General features: G+C 35.7%; 1 protein-coding gene across 14 annotated transcripts in view; it reads left to right on the forward strand.

The window, feature by feature from the left end:
- CASK (calcium/calmodulin dependent serine protein kinase) overlaps window positions 1–15,529 on the forward strand; it is a 223,562-nt gene that overhangs the window by 176,413 nt on the left and 31,620 nt on the right. For all 14 annotated transcript variants that reach the window (XM_074904895.1, XM_074904924.1, XM_074904905.1 and 11 more), the window contains 4 exons: window positions 2,957–3,034; window positions 5,235–5,315; window positions 10,751–10,939; window positions 11,468–11,546. In XM_074904895.1, the coding sequence (XP_074760996.1) occupies window positions 2,957–3,034; window positions 5,235–5,315; window positions 10,751–10,939; window positions 11,468–11,546 (427 nt within the window). The remainder of the gene's footprint in view (window positions 1–2,956; window positions 3,035–5,234; window positions 5,316–10,750; window positions 10,940–11,467; window positions 11,547–15,529) is intronic.

Below are 15,529 nucleotides of genomic sequence, written 5' to 3' on the forward strand. Positions count from 1 at the left end.
TTTTGTTATTTGGACTTTTTTGTGTGGAAATCTTCTTTCACCATTGGTAACTTCACATACAAAAATAAATCTTTCACTACTGCTATTGGCTTCCTCTGGGATAATTCACAAAACACCAGTTTTATTAATACAGATATCATTTTCCAAGAAATAACAAATTATTTACACTGAAATTTTAATCTGTTGTTTGTGGAATATGTGGCTAGGAGAAGCAATTTTAATTATGTAGCCTGGTCCACTTGTAAGCTAAAATTTCCATGAACTAACTTGGAGTATACCATTTCAAAAATATCTGTTTCTGATTTTTTTAAAAATTCCCAAGGGAGGAAATCAATGATACCTATAATTTCATTTCAAGTTGCAGAGGTTCAAGTTTCTTTTCAGATTTATTGTGGGTTTTATTTGGCTCTTGCTTTTTAGAGTTAAAGTTGGACAGAACTTCAGAGAAAAACACATTCTACTCATTGTAAAAATGTAATGTGATGTAGGCTGTTTGCATTAGATCCTGGAATTAGTGCCTTCCACTGTAATGAGCTTTGAAGGCAGAGTACCCAAGAACGTTCTCTAGGAGAGATATGCTCATGCTAGTGAAGCTAGCAAAAATACATCCTTTCTCTAGTTGGGGCTGTCTTTTACCTCTAGAAACAATTAATAGATCCCATGGCTTGGGTAATATATAGGCTTTAAGCCTTAGTGCAAATATGAAGGTTTTTTTCCTTAAGTACTGTTAGAGTCCCTCCTAATGGTTTGATGCCTTGGAAGCAAATCTCCGTAAGTAGCAGTCCTGGAAAATGAAATTAAGTTTGCGAAGGTGCTATGGAAAAATAAATGCACCCTTGTTGAGTCTGAACTTTGCCTTGATTTTATATAAACATTCTTAGATGCACTTTGCTTCCTACATTGCTTTTTGCCTCTCCCATGATAGTGATAAAAAATTGTTTCTATAAACTGCTGGTTGTTTTGGATCACAGTAACATAGTGACTTGAATGAAGTAAGCAACTTCAGCAGCTTAGCTTTTAAACAATTACAAGAAATAACTAATAAAAATATTTTCATGCTAACTTTTCTGTAATTTCACTACTCTTAAACAGGATGTGTGTGTGACTTTCAGAAAAATACATTCAATAATATTCATGTTAGATATCATCCATTTTCAGTAGCTCCTACTGCTCTTTATTCATTACACAGTGCTTGATGCAGTTTCTTAACAGGAGTATAAATGTGATAATAATTTGGAGTTGCTGGAGTTTGGGTAGGTTTTCTTTACTTATTTAAGAAGAAGTAAAAACAAATAATTGTGTATACAACTAAAATACCTCCTAACCATAAGCTAGCAGAAAACTTTAATTTTAAAAACTTCAGCAGTGGTCAAGGCTGCTTAAACTACTCAGTACAGCAGTGTTTTGGCATCACAAGGTGAAGTTGCTGGATGTGGAAGAAGCTGATTTGACTTTTCTACTTTTTTTCCCCCAATATAGTGGTATAACTGTCCTGCAGACAGTGTTTTTTGAAAGTGACATTGTTCCCTTTTTTTGCATTTATTTGTCTATGAACTTGAAATGTTCAACATGTGAATTAGATTAAGGAATACAAGGAAAATGATTATGATATTGGATTTAATTTATTTCAATTTACATCTCTTCTAAAACTGAATGATATTTCATGTGAGAAAGAGGGCACTTCTGTAGCTTGACAAGATTGCCTTTTTCTAACATCCGAGGCCATCTTCAGCCAAACAGTGGAGCTGTAAGCTTCTCAGAGGAAGGTCCAGAGAACTCCTTGCTGAGAAGCCTAAATGGGGGGGTCCTTATCAACTCATCCTTTACAGTGTTAGGATTTGTTGAAGGTGTTAGAGTCCCTTGTGTATTTTCAATGTTTGTTTATATACACTATTTTGAATTTGAGTTGAATTTTGAGTATTTCCAAAGTTGACAGATTCCACAACTTCCCCGGGCAACTTGTTGCAATGTTTCAGCACCCTCACTGTGATAAAAATTTAATATCCTGAAAAAGTTATTTGTATCTTTTTTTCTGTCTTATATTTCAAAGAAGTAGTTTAACATAAATAGGAAATAATTACAGGGATTACCATATTTATATTGTTTGAAATGTAAGCCAAAAGTGGGTTTTTTTATTTGAAAATAGTACTTATTGCAGTGCCTGTTTATTCTTAAGTGTACATTTATTCCTTTAAAATATGCCCAGTCTGTTAGGTTTGTATGAAAGAAAGCCTGTAATATCTATCTCTAATTTCAAACTGAAGATAGAGCTTTCTCCTGTTGTGTTTGGCAGAGTTGAGGGAGTTTTTTAAGTTTGGGGTTTTTTTTAAATTAACCTGCAAGGTTTACGATTTCCTATTTAAACACATTGGCATTCTTCTGTACAGTACAAAATCCTAGTAGAATAAGTGTACTCTTTTTTCTGAGCACTCATTCTTGGCAAGGTTTGGTTTTCTCTTCTCCAAAGACTGGCTTTTGTAGTGCTCTATCTTCAATAGCATTTTTCCATATTCTGAGGTATATTTAAATTACTGTTTGGAATGTTTGATTACTTGATCTATTAAGAAAAGTGGGATATGCAGATTAATTTTACTTTTATAGCAGAATGTATGATTTACAGCATTTATTCAAGATTCATATGATCACTTCTAGTAGAAGAATATAGTTTCTGTAAAACTGTAGAAAAAGCAAAGGAGGTTTACAGAATCCCTTAACCTCTTGAACTTTCCCATGTCATCCTATGAACTCTGAATCTATGGCACTGTTCAAATCAGGAAATGTTTAAAAATGAAAAGTCAAAACCTTAATGTTAGATTTTGTATACAGAACATCCGTGGGTCTTGCAGTTTAACAATCATCTTAATCGTGGTAACATAAGCAGGCTATTGTTAGCACTCACCATTACTTTATGTAAAGTAGCATATGATTTCAGTAGTTTGTTTTCTTGTTATTTCAGCTTTATGACAAAATAAACACAAAATCTTCACCACAAATCAGGAATCCTCCAAGTGATGCTGTACAGAGAGCCAAAGAGGTAATGGCTTTAAATATATTTTTTTTACTTTGAAAGTTTGATTGTATTTAAAGGGGAACATATTTTTCTTCATTAAGATACTGATAAAGTATTCTGGCTCATAATCTGAATTATTTCTGGAATTCTACCATTGCTCACTTAAGTTACATAACAAGTTGCATAAACTTGCAGAATTTCATTATGTCTGTAAGGATTATATATATTACTCAGTTTCATCATTTAACCTTTGCTGCAACAATAGCAGTATTAAAAGAAATACTCCTCTTGGGTAAATGCAGTATTTTTCATGTTCAGTGTATTTATCTGCAGCAGATGTTTGATATTTATGACTTAGTCACATAAAAAGATATATTTCTAGGTATCAGCTTTTTAAATAGAAAAACTGAGTTTATCATGTATAAACTAAGAGCAGACCTAGAAATGCAATGATGGTGTCCCTTTAAGAACAAAGGTAAATAGACACAGATGTTCTTAATTCTTATACCTGAAAAATAGTATTTTTTTGTTTATTTATTGCAAGTAGTATTTAAAAAATAGTTGTGTTATATATTATGAGTAAAAATAAGTACAGTTGTTGGGTGTAATGTCATAGGAGAACACTGTTTATAGTGCTATTAAAATAGAAGAAACAGGAAGACATTTAAACACTATGTAATAACTGAAGTCACAATGATAGGCACCCTGAAGTCCTATTCAGCAAAATTTTCTGGCAGTTAATCCTGGAGGTGCTTCCAGAAGCAAAATACTCTTTCATTGTCCACGTAGCTGCATGTGAAAATGAAGGTGTGCATGTGCTGTGGGGTGCATGCTGAAGGGAAGGCATGCCATCCAGAGGGACCTTGACAGAATTAAGAGGTGGTGAGGACATGCAAACCTCATGAGTTTCAACAAGGCCAAGTGCAAGGTCCTGCACATGGCTTGGGGCAATCCCAAGCACAAATACAGGCTGGGTGATGAGTGGATTGAGAGCAGCCCTGCGGAGAAGGACTTGGGGGTATTAGTGGATGGAAAACTGACTATGAGCCAGCAATGTGCACTCGCAGCTCAGAAAGCCAGCTGTAGCCTGGGCTGCATCAGAAGTGTGGCCAGCAGGTCGAGGGAGGGGATTCTCCCCCTCTACTCTGCTCTTGTGAGACCCCCTCCCCCTGGAGTACTGTGTCTGGTATGAGAAGGGCAGAGACCTGTTGGAGCAGATCCAGAGGAGGCCACAAAGATGATCAGGGGGCTGGAACAGCTCTCCTATGAGGACAGGCTGAGAGAGTTGGGGTTGTTCAGTCTGGAGAAGAGAAGGCTCCGGGGAGACCTGATAGTGGCCTTCCAGTACTTAAAGGGGGCCTGCAGGAAAGATGGGGAGGGACTCGTTATCAGGGAGTGTAGGGATAGGACAAGGGGTAATTGTTTTAAACTGAAAGAGGGTAGATTTAGATTAGATGTAAGGAAGAAATTCTTTACTGTGAGAGTGGTGAGATGCTGGAACAGGTTTCCCAAAGAGGTTGTGGCTGCCCCCTCCCTGGCAGGGTTCAGGGCCAGGCTGGACAGGGCTTTGAGCAACCTGGTCTAGTGGAAGGTGTCCCTGCCCATGGCAGGGGGGGTGGAACTAGGTGATCTTTAAGGTTCCTTCCAACCCGAACCATTCTTTGATTCTGTGAAGTATACAGTTTCAGGCAAATAAGTTATTTACTCCCTCCTCCTCCCCCCAGTGATAAGCTGAAATATGGCTCTGATTTTATAAATTCTGGAGCTTGGAGGTGGGGTAGCAGATGGACCACCTACACTTGATGTCTTTAACAATTTAATTTGTGGAGAGAAGGTTTTATGAGTATTTTTAATTCTGCTTTTAAACTGATTGTTTAAATAAATTGAGACCATGTGTGAAAGTAGCAATTGGTGGTGGTGATGTGTGTCACCTATTAGCACTTCATTTCTGTCTCCATATATTTAGCTGTTGGAGGAATATTGTCAATTTAAAAAAGAGCAACTGTTTCCTTCAAATTTATGATTTAATCTCTCTCAGAAAGTAAGTTGAAATGAGGTGTTCTATCCTCTTGCGGGGAGAACATTCTCCTAAGACCTTTCCTGTCAAAAATATTTTGTGGAATCATTTGGAGATATTCTAACTGACCGGTGAGGGTTTTCATTTGTTTGATTAATAGCTTTCTTTAAAAAAAAGTTACTATTGGCAATTCTGCTTACTTTGCAGGTATTGGAAGAAATTTCATGTTACCCAGAGAACAATGATGCAAAGGAGCTAAAGCGTATTTTAACACAACCTCATTTCATGGTAAGCAAATTCTACTCTTGTTGGGTTAATTTTTTTTTTTAATATTCCTTATATTACAAGAAGCAATTTCCTTAAATTCTGTCTAAAATCTGCAAGTGATGAAACTATATACAATACAGTATACCTACTCACACATATTTCTGCTGGTGTGGCAAAATAGTTGCTATTCCTACTACTGTTGGTTCCCATTGCTGTGCTGAAAAATGTCAGCAGTTTGGAGTAATCCATGAAGTCTTTTGGGGGCACCTATGTTGCACCTAGAAAGAAGAATAAATCCTTTTGGATGTCCATAGGTAGAGCTAGAATCCTTTTTTTTCGCAAGGTCTTGTTATGATAAAGGTGTGTGAGTTCATTGAAAATAAGTGTTTGTTTAACATTATTTTACAATCAATAGATTGTACAGTCTAGTGAATTTGTGTTACATATCAACTCCTACTGTGTCTGTTTCACAAACCTGATTCGTGGGCAGTAATTGTCAGGGATGTGACTGCTTAATAACTTGGTTCAAGTTACTGAAGTCCAGTCTTTCAAAACTGCTTATAGGATTTTTTTTGTTTATGCTGTGGATGAAGTTCATAAATTCAGAAATAAAAGTGCTTTCTTAATCTGCTATACACTATTGTCAGTTTAAAATCATGAATTTGACTTTCCCTAATGCAAGGATTATATGCAGGGGGCTTTGTGGAATTTGCTCACCTGAAAGCTGAATTACTGTAAGTCTGAAGGATAAACCTAATTTCCAGGAAAGAGTGAGCTGAAACCAACCTCATACTCAGGTATAAGATGAAATCTGGATAGCTGCATGTCCCAGTGTGTTCTTTTGATGGCCACTGTAGCTTTGGGTGCATTTATTTTAGTACTTTAAATCAGATCAGGAGTGTGGTTTTGAAGTGAATCCCCTGATTGTGCCCTTACAATGCTTTGGCTTGTATCATGTAAGGGTCTCTGAGCATGCAAACTAGACTCCTTTCAGATAAAATTAAACTCGAAGATGTATGCCAGAAGCCAGTGTAATCCAGCAGCTAATGGGCATTCAGTCCACAGGGCAAGATGGAAGATGGTCAGATGGAAGCTGCAATGTGTTCAGTGTGTACATCGGATCCTCACTAACCCAGTTGTTTTACTTGTTGAGTCATTCCTATTTCATTGCACTAACTGCTAATACAGACATCGGCTTTTTATGTTGTACTCAGCAACACAATGGTATGTCTTTGCCTGGAGATGATACCTGTCCTGAAGTCTGTAACAAATCTGGGTCATCATTTTACAGGAATACTTGCTTGAAATAGAACATAAAACAGGGTGGAATAGTACCAGCCATATTGTGTAAGAAAGATTTATTTAAAAAAAAAAAGGGGGGGGGGGGACCCAAGAACAATACTCTCTGGTACTTAACTTCTTTATTTGGAAATCTGATAGGTTCATTTGATTTCCCTTTTTTGCATAATTACCACTGTATTGCAGAAACCTTAGGCACTGCAGAGAAAGAGCATTTTTTAAGACTAAATTATTTTCAGAGTAGGCATCAATAAAAATGATTGCAGCATATAAAAAAATCATGTATCAAATCAAGTGACAGAAGTGAGTTGGAAATCACCTTTTGTAAGTATATCTATTTCTGCCTGATATCCTCATAAATTTAAAACATCTGTCAGAATTCTTTTCCTGTAATTCTATAAAAAGTATTTTTTTATAAGGACTAAGCAGTAATTCCATAACAAGTATTCTTGATGAAGAGTAATTTCACAAAGTTAGTCTATGGCATCCCAAGCTAAACTGCTAGTTGATGGAGTCCCATTCCCTCGTCCCCTGTTTCATCCTCTCCCTTGCACTTATTTTGACATTATCTGACCCTGCACTTCGGTATTGCACTGTGCTAAACTAGTAGAAAACTTCCCCAACAAAACAGTGATCTGTTTAGCAAAAAGAATTAGGGACAACTGTAATACTGCTAGAGCAGAACGAGCAAGGGGACAGAAACACACAGTCCATTTTTAGGGAGGAATGGCACAAACATGTATAGCAGCAGTTAAATCAGCAGGAATCATACCTGTAGGGTGCAGATACCAGAGTCTCCAGATGACAAAGAGGCAATCCCATCCTCTCCCATCATTCACACTCCTGCTCCCACATACACCTTTTATAAGGTTGCAGACCTTACAAAATTATTCTTTTGTATGGGGCATTCTGCCAAACTTTCCTTCAGAGCCAAAGCCTTTAAAATAGATACTATTAGGAACAGAAATAATTGTATAAAGCGATATTGTCAACCTACACTCACGTGTTTACTAAGCATCGTACAGAGCAATACTCTGGTTAGTAAGTTGCTGAGCTTTGACACAGAGACTGAAGCAATAAGGTGTAGTAAGTAGGATGGTGTGTGTTAATACCTGTATGATAACACTATTTTACTATTATTTTTATTATTATCTAATGTATATACCTAATTGGAAGACAATGCTGTATAGTCTGTCTCATTTACTTAAACAGAGTATTAGTGGTTTAGACTAGGTATAGGCCTTTACAGAACCAAAGCCAATAAAGTATGCGTTTGTAAAGTACTCTTATTGGCACTGAGATCTTCAAGTTCAAAGTTTTTTGTCATTTTAGTTTGGTTTTACCCTTGTGTGCCTTATGGAGTAAGGAATTAATTATTAATTTAGTCTGTACATGCTTAACATTTTAATTTAAATAAATGTATGTAAATTTTGCATAAAGGTCTTTCAGCAGATAAATGATCTAAGAATTCTTTAAAAGATTGTCAAGTACCTCATTTGTTGTGTACAAATTTCAATGAGCTTTTATTCCATTACACAACTTTGAGTGGTTTTTCAAATGTTGCTGGTTCTATTATATGTTTACTGTGTGGCAGCAATTATAGTGTTTGATGTACAAGGAGACTTTTACTTAATTACATGTAGGTTTTACCCATCATCATGTGCCTTCCTACACTGTTCTTTGCAGACAATAATCCTGCAATATGGTAGGAAACAGTTTTCTCACTGAAATCATTTTCACCAGGATTATCTTGTTCTGCAAAAGAAAGGAAGAAAAAAATCAGAATTATCAAAATTAACACAAATGCATGAAAATATCCTTAAGCTAAGTCCAAGAGCAGCCTTTATATTGAATGTTTTCAATATTTAAATTGAGCTTGCTGTACTTCAATATCTGGTGTCTCTGAATCTCTGTTAATTTTTGTTAACACATTTAGAAGTCTTCTAGTATAATTATGAACCTTTAAAAACGTTCAAATCACCATATTTTAAGCTCCTACAAGATGTATATTATTGCTAAAAATATAGTATAAAGCAAAGCAAGTGGATGTAAGAGAATGTAAGGCCCTAAATTACATAAGCAATGTAATATTCAAGTGTGGAGAGTGTAACGGATCCTGGCAGGTGCATGAAGTTAAGTATAGGTAGATTGAGCTGAAGGAAGCACAGAATATCATCCTACTTTGTTAAAGAGTGCTTGCGCCCAAGGCCAAGTCCACACTCTCTCCTAGAATGGATGTTTTTTATAACAGCCAGAGCTAAAGCATGATTGTACGTGGCTGCTCTTGTCTTATTTGAGACAGTTGCAGTGTTCAAATACTATAATGAAAATTAGGCTAAATCCCTAAACCCATATAGGAGTATTCACAGATAAGTTTACACCCCATTAAATAAATAAAGAATTTATTTAATTAGAGTGGTTTAACTTACATATATGGTCCTGATTTCTAATATAAAATGTTGCTTCAGTAGTACAAACTAATGCAGAAGAGTTGTTGCAAGTTTGGTTGACAAAATAAGATGAAAAACAGAAAATGCAGATAAAGGTTAGTATTTAACTAAAAATAGTATTTGTGTAGGTGGGCTTGAAACACTGGAAAAACAGGAGGGAATGTGGGCAGGACATTGCTAGTTTAGCAAATTCCATTCCACCATTATAATGCTGAATTCCCAACTATAGTTTGAAACTAATTTAAGGAAAGGGAACTTAAACTGTTTATGAAGTTATCTTCTATAAAATGGTACACTTAAGAAGTGCTACCTTGGGAACAAATTTAGGATTTTGTAAAGGCCATGAAAATCCCATTTCTGCCTTGAATTCCACTTGAGAAATACATCTTGTAGGGATGGTTTTTATCACTTTTTTTCAGTTAATTTCCGCTTAAACATTTTAATTGAAGACTAAGACATTGCAGAGTCAGATTTCTCTGCCAAAACAAGTTCTAGATGATCAATCTCAAGCCTTGCAAGAGTGATGGGTTTTGCAAGTTAAGAGTTATGAGCATTTAAATTAAAATTAACAATGTGTTAGCTATAATATAGTTTGACCTATCTGCAGTGGTGGCTGATATCTCTGCTATTATAGAGATATTGTAAGAACTAGGCTTGATTTATCAATCCTTATCTGAGAAGCCAGTCCATTTGGGTATAGAGGCAGGACCTCTCTCTGATCCCTGATGAGTTAGTATAGGAGTAGAACTAACATGTTAACATATAAATCGTATTTCGTATTTGGACAGAAGCAAGCTAGCTATGATATACTCATCATTAAGAGTTGAATGCAAATGTGGAATGGATGCGATATGGGGCTTTTAAAGATATCCTGGAGAACAGAGGAATGTCATACCCTAAAAAAGCCTGGTACTATTGAATAATGCTTCGCAAATGTTTATGCTTTGTCCAACTTTTATTTCATGGTACTGTGTTACGCTTTTTACAGTTATACAGGCTTTATGTCTTTGCCCTAGCCTAGAATTCTTACACAGTCAGCTGTTCTGCTTATCAAAGATATTTAAATACATTTAATCAATTTTGTGTTGTACCATTCTTTGCATCAAGAATTAGAGTAAAACTAGTACGGTAGTATTTGAGCAGTTTGTTGGTTGATTGTAATTTTCATCAGTCATTTTGAATTCACTGTGGTTGTGCTGGGTCTCTGCTCTAGGGAAGAGGGAGGATATGGAAGTGATTATGCTAGAAAACAACAAAAAACAGTATTTAATTCTTTCAGTCAATATTGATCCACAGTCTGTCTTTATTAGGATGAAATACCACGGGATCTGAATACCTTTCCATTTTACTAGGGTAATTATTATAGAATAGGTAGCTTCCTAATTCTGTGTCTAGGCACGTAAATATTGATAGCTTAATTCTGACACCTTGAAGGTGTCAAGAAGATGGGGAGAGGGAAGCAGCATCATTCTCACTGAGACATCTACAGTAGCAAATCAGATTTACTCATGCAGATTTCAAAGGCTAGGTATGATATGTGTGTGTGCATTTGCAGTCTGCTGAAGTTTATCTTAGACTCCTTTAAAGGAAAAGTTCCTATATAGAAAGTGAGGCACAAATATTTCTGAAAATTTTCAAAACTACTTATAAGTGGAGGGTATCAGAGATGATAGAAGTCTCATGTTTTGTTGCTGTAATCTCCTCTAGGCCTTACTTCAAACTCATGATGTAGTGGCACATGAAGTTTACAGTGATGAAGCGCTGAGAGTTACACCTCCTCCCACCTCTCCATACTTAAACGGAGATTCTCCAGAAAGCGCCAACGGCGACATGGATATGGAGAACGTAACACGAGTTCGACTGGTGCAGTTCCAGAAGAACACAGATGAACCAATGGTATGGAGAGAACCTCAGTATTTTTCTTGACTCTGTACTAGTAAAGACCAGTATTATAATGATTTTAATGACGGTTTCTGCACTTTGAAGTAGAGATGCCAGTATAATTGGAATAGTTCAGCAGCCATTGTAGATGCTTATCCTCCTGTGTATATCCTTAACTTAAAATGCTATGTGTACATTCATACTACTGCTGTACCACCAGAGGTGGTTTTGTTTAAAAACAACCTTGTAGTAGTTATAGCAGATAAAGCTTTAAACCAAACTGGACACTTTGCACCTCAAAGTGCAAAATCACATTTTTAACAAACCAAAATCTTATATGCTTATATATTAAAGTATTGCATCTTCTCTTATAAATAATATCTGGTTTTATTGCTCATACTTAAGCGATGGCCAAGTTTTTATTTTAACCTTAAAATTTATACCCTGCCTTCAAGCTTTTAGAATAAGTGACTGTTCTTAACCACTTAAGTATCACACTGCTTATTCTTTTATTTTAAAGTTGTAAACATTTCTTTTTTGTAGGGAATCACTTTAAAAATGAATGAGCTGAACCATTGCATTGTGGCAAGAATTATGCACGGAGGAATGATTCACCGGCAAGGTAATCATGCGTCATGAATAGTTTGGTCTTCAAACACAATTACTTTGATGATTTTATACAAACTGTGTAATAGTACATACTCCTCATTTTGATTGCTGCTATTCCATAGTCCTCTGTATCTGGATGGAGTCCTGTTAACTGCCTTTATTACCTTCCAGTTGCAGATGTCTGCCAGTGTTGGGATGAGCACCCACTATGTTTCACTTAGGCCTTAATTAGGATAGTGGGGGTATAGCTCAGTAAGAGATTGACGTGTCAATAACTTCTGGAGCTGTACTTATTTAATCCTCTGTTTAAAAAAAAAAAAAAAAAACACTTGCAAAAACAAAAGATCTTTGTTCAACAAAAAATTTAAATTTATACATGTATATTCTTGAGGATCTTTGTACTTTTGATGTTGAGGCTCATAAAAATGGTTTTTGAAATATTTCTTGTGCCTAGAACTTGAATCTTTATTTTCGGTTTTCACTGCTATAGCAAACCCTGCAAACATGCATCTTTTTTCATCTCCAGTCTACTCCTTTTCCATTTTGTGTGTCCAGATCAGGTGTCAAAAATAGCTGGGCTTTGTCCTAGTTAAAACAGATTAACTTCCCTGCTAGGTTGTTAGCTGCAAGTTTGGATTGCACCCTTAAAAAGTTTACTTTAGTTTTTACAATTTGCCATCTTTTGCTGAATACAAAAATTTTCATCATTTGTCAGACCAAAGGTCCTTCTAGCCTACTGTTCTATTTCAAAGGAAGCTAGGAACAGGTAATTACAAAGACAAAACATAAAACAGGAAAAGGGTACAGTGATCCTTTCCCTGATATATTCACTTTGTCTCTCTGATGTGATCAAACTCGTCAGGAAGCAGGAAAGATAAAACTTCTCATACAAGCAAAGGTGCAATTCATATATATTTATATATTCCTTTAGAGGACCCTCTGAATTTAAATTTATTTGGCTTCTAAAAGTGAATTTTAGGAGGAGATTAAGATTCACGGAAGAAAATTTTCTTCCAACTGTTCTTAGGTAGGGGTGATCCTCTGCAGAGTATTGTTTCACGTGACTGTGTTCCATAACGGGGGTAATAAAACCTTTAAAACCTGTGAAAACTGGGTAAAAAATCTAACTATGTCCATTAAAAGTCTGTTCTTTTATTTTTTAATTGTATAGTGTATTTTATTTCTAAAGATTTGGGAAATTTAACCTATTCTATATGTGCTTCATCTAAGGTAGCTCTTCTGCACATGGATTTAGTTCAAAAAGGACCTATACTTCAGTGTTTCTGTATTATTGTCATTTTTTAAAAAAATGTTTCTAATTTTGTTAGTGTCCTAGATGCCTCTTAACTTCACAGCTTCATTCAACATACCTATATTTAGAATATTTTTACTGAATAGAACAACACAAATGTAAGTTCACACAGATCTCAAGCACAACACTTCTTTGAATCCTATTGACAGGGTCTGTAGCTTTTACTTGTTTTGGAATTTTTTTATGTTGTTGTTTCTGCTGTCCCTCCTGCTGTATGGAAAACTGCCAGGCAATAACAGCAAGGCCCAGATAATAGATCTACTGGGAGAGTTACAGGAACTGTATCATTTCAGATCTAGCAATATTAAGTACAAACTGCACAATTCCCAATTATGAAATAGTAGCTGCTCTGAAGTCTGCCTTCTGTCTCTATGCCAGCTGTATCTAGTACTGATGATTAATAGCTGTCAGTATTCAAAAGGTGGGAGAGTTGAAGGGGGAAGATAGGCTTGTAAAGATGCTATCTACCTGCACCTTCCAGAGAATTCAGCTCAATGAAAATGAAACACCAGTCATTAAAAAAATCAGTCTTTTTGTTGACCTGTCTGCTTTTTTAGGATGAGTAAATGAATTTTATCTTAGATCTCAGGCTTTTAATTATTTATTGGCTTTCACCTTTGTGACTGTACCTTAATTTAGCTCAGTTGCCCACTCACTTTTTACCTGTGGATACTGATTGGACTACTCATACTGTAAATGTTATTTGCAGGGGGTCTGCATATAGCCTGAGTACTCAGCAGCTGTCAGTATCTTAGCCCATGGGGATTTTGCTGCCGACTGGTTTTGGGGCATACGTGCTTACATGTGAATTCTTTCTTAAAATGCATTTAAGAAGAGGTCCCAATATGGCATTTTAAAAGATTTCCAAAGAACAAAGAGGACTTAATAGCTGCCCATGTAACCTTCACCAGAAAAACATCAGTTCTACATTGTCTATGCTACATTCTCGAAGTGATTTACTGTAAAACTCACATCAATTTTTAAAACACTGATACCCTTAATAAGTTTTATTCAATTTTAACAAAATGTGTGTGATGACTTGGCAAAAATATTATTATATGTTCACAACCTTTCACTTTCCAAGCTACAGAATTTTCTTTTGGCTACAAAATACATTTCTGAATAGGAACTTAGAGAATTTGTTCTCTCTTCCTAATAGGGTCGGATTTCTCATAGTTCTGTGCAGAGCAAGAGCACACACTTCCTGAAACTGTCTTCGTTCTGGCTTGCAAAAACAAGGAAATAATTTACTCCAGAAATACATCCATTCTTAGTTATTACAGATGTGTTATAGACCAATAAGTCATTAATAGCTTAAGTTCTAAATAAACATTGCAATGTCAATAGAAAAGGAACCAAGAGCAACCAAAATTCAAAGGTTAAGCACAGGTATCATGGGAGCTTCAAATAGTACAGAAGACTTGTTATTCAAAGATGTCAAGAATACTCTTTTCTAACAAGAATATTTATAAAGAGTAAAAAGTTTCTGCAAATAATAGAAGCTTCTTCTCTCAGATTGCAGATGTCTTCCTGTGGTTTATCAGTGCATCCACTCCCAAAACCAGGATGACAATCTGCTGCTAAATGTCCATGCTTTATTCCCAGCTTTTATGTATACTGCTCTATTCCAGGCATGAACAGAACAATATTCACTTCTGTCAGAGTAACAGAAATGGGAAGTGGTCCAGGAGAGAGGATTTTATTCAAGTGCACTATTGAAATTATTTGATACAGGGATATTATTGAGTCTGATTCTCGTTCCAGTATTTCATTCCATCAGATTTATGTTTTGAATAATGCCAAAGAATCTTTATAATATTCCAGGGCATATGCTCTTTCCGCTTCAGTATTATTGTTTAATAACAATTACACTTACTTCAAACACAGTTTAATTTTGGCATAATATAGTCAACATAGAGCCTGGAATAATTTTTTAAGAATAGAGCCATGGAGTAATTTTTTAAGAATTGGATATTGAATGCCTTTCTGAGAAAGTCTGCCAAAACTCAACTTTCAAGGAGTTTCACTAGAAATTTGGTCATTAATATTCTAGATGTGAATTAGAGCAATTTGAAATTCAGATGCAGGACTGTTGCATTCCCATTCAGTAAACTATTAATTGTGATAATTTTTCCACTGAAGAGTGGAAGAAGAATTGTGATGAGTCCTTTTTTATAATTTCCCTATCAGCAGAACAGCTCCTGTAGAATTGTTTGGATCATTTAATGTGGCTGAAGGATTTACTCTTGAGAGTACTGAAAGTTTTTGTAAACTTTGGGCTCTCTCCTGTAGCACTGCCAAGTGAGCTTTTGTTTTGAAGAGAGCCCAAAGGGAATCATAGCAACAGAGCTTTTCAAGATTCTTCTCCATGGTTCAGGCTGTCCTTGTGTTTAGCAGGCACATGGTTTGATTTTCATGCATTTGTTCACCTGGAAGTTTTGCTTGCGTGGTATTCTTTGGGAAAAAAAAATGACTATTTTGTTTCAGGAAAGGAATTTTAAGGGGGTTTTGGGATTCTAGTTGATTGACCTTTTTCAGCTAATTTTCCAAATTAGGAAATGTTTGGCAGTTGCTAGTTTTCCAAATAAGGGTAATTATATTAGATACAGCAATTGTATTAGGTACAGTATTTAGAAAAGGATACTTGCACAAATTACTTAAATCATGCAGCAGAAATGAACATA

The sequence above is a fragment of the Athene noctua genome, chromosome 1 (genome assembly GCF_965140245.1).
Source record: "Athene noctua chromosome 1, bAthNoc1.hap1.1, whole genome shotgun sequence".
NCBI lineage: Eukaryota > Metazoa > Chordata > Aves > Strigiformes > Strigidae > Athene > Athene noctua.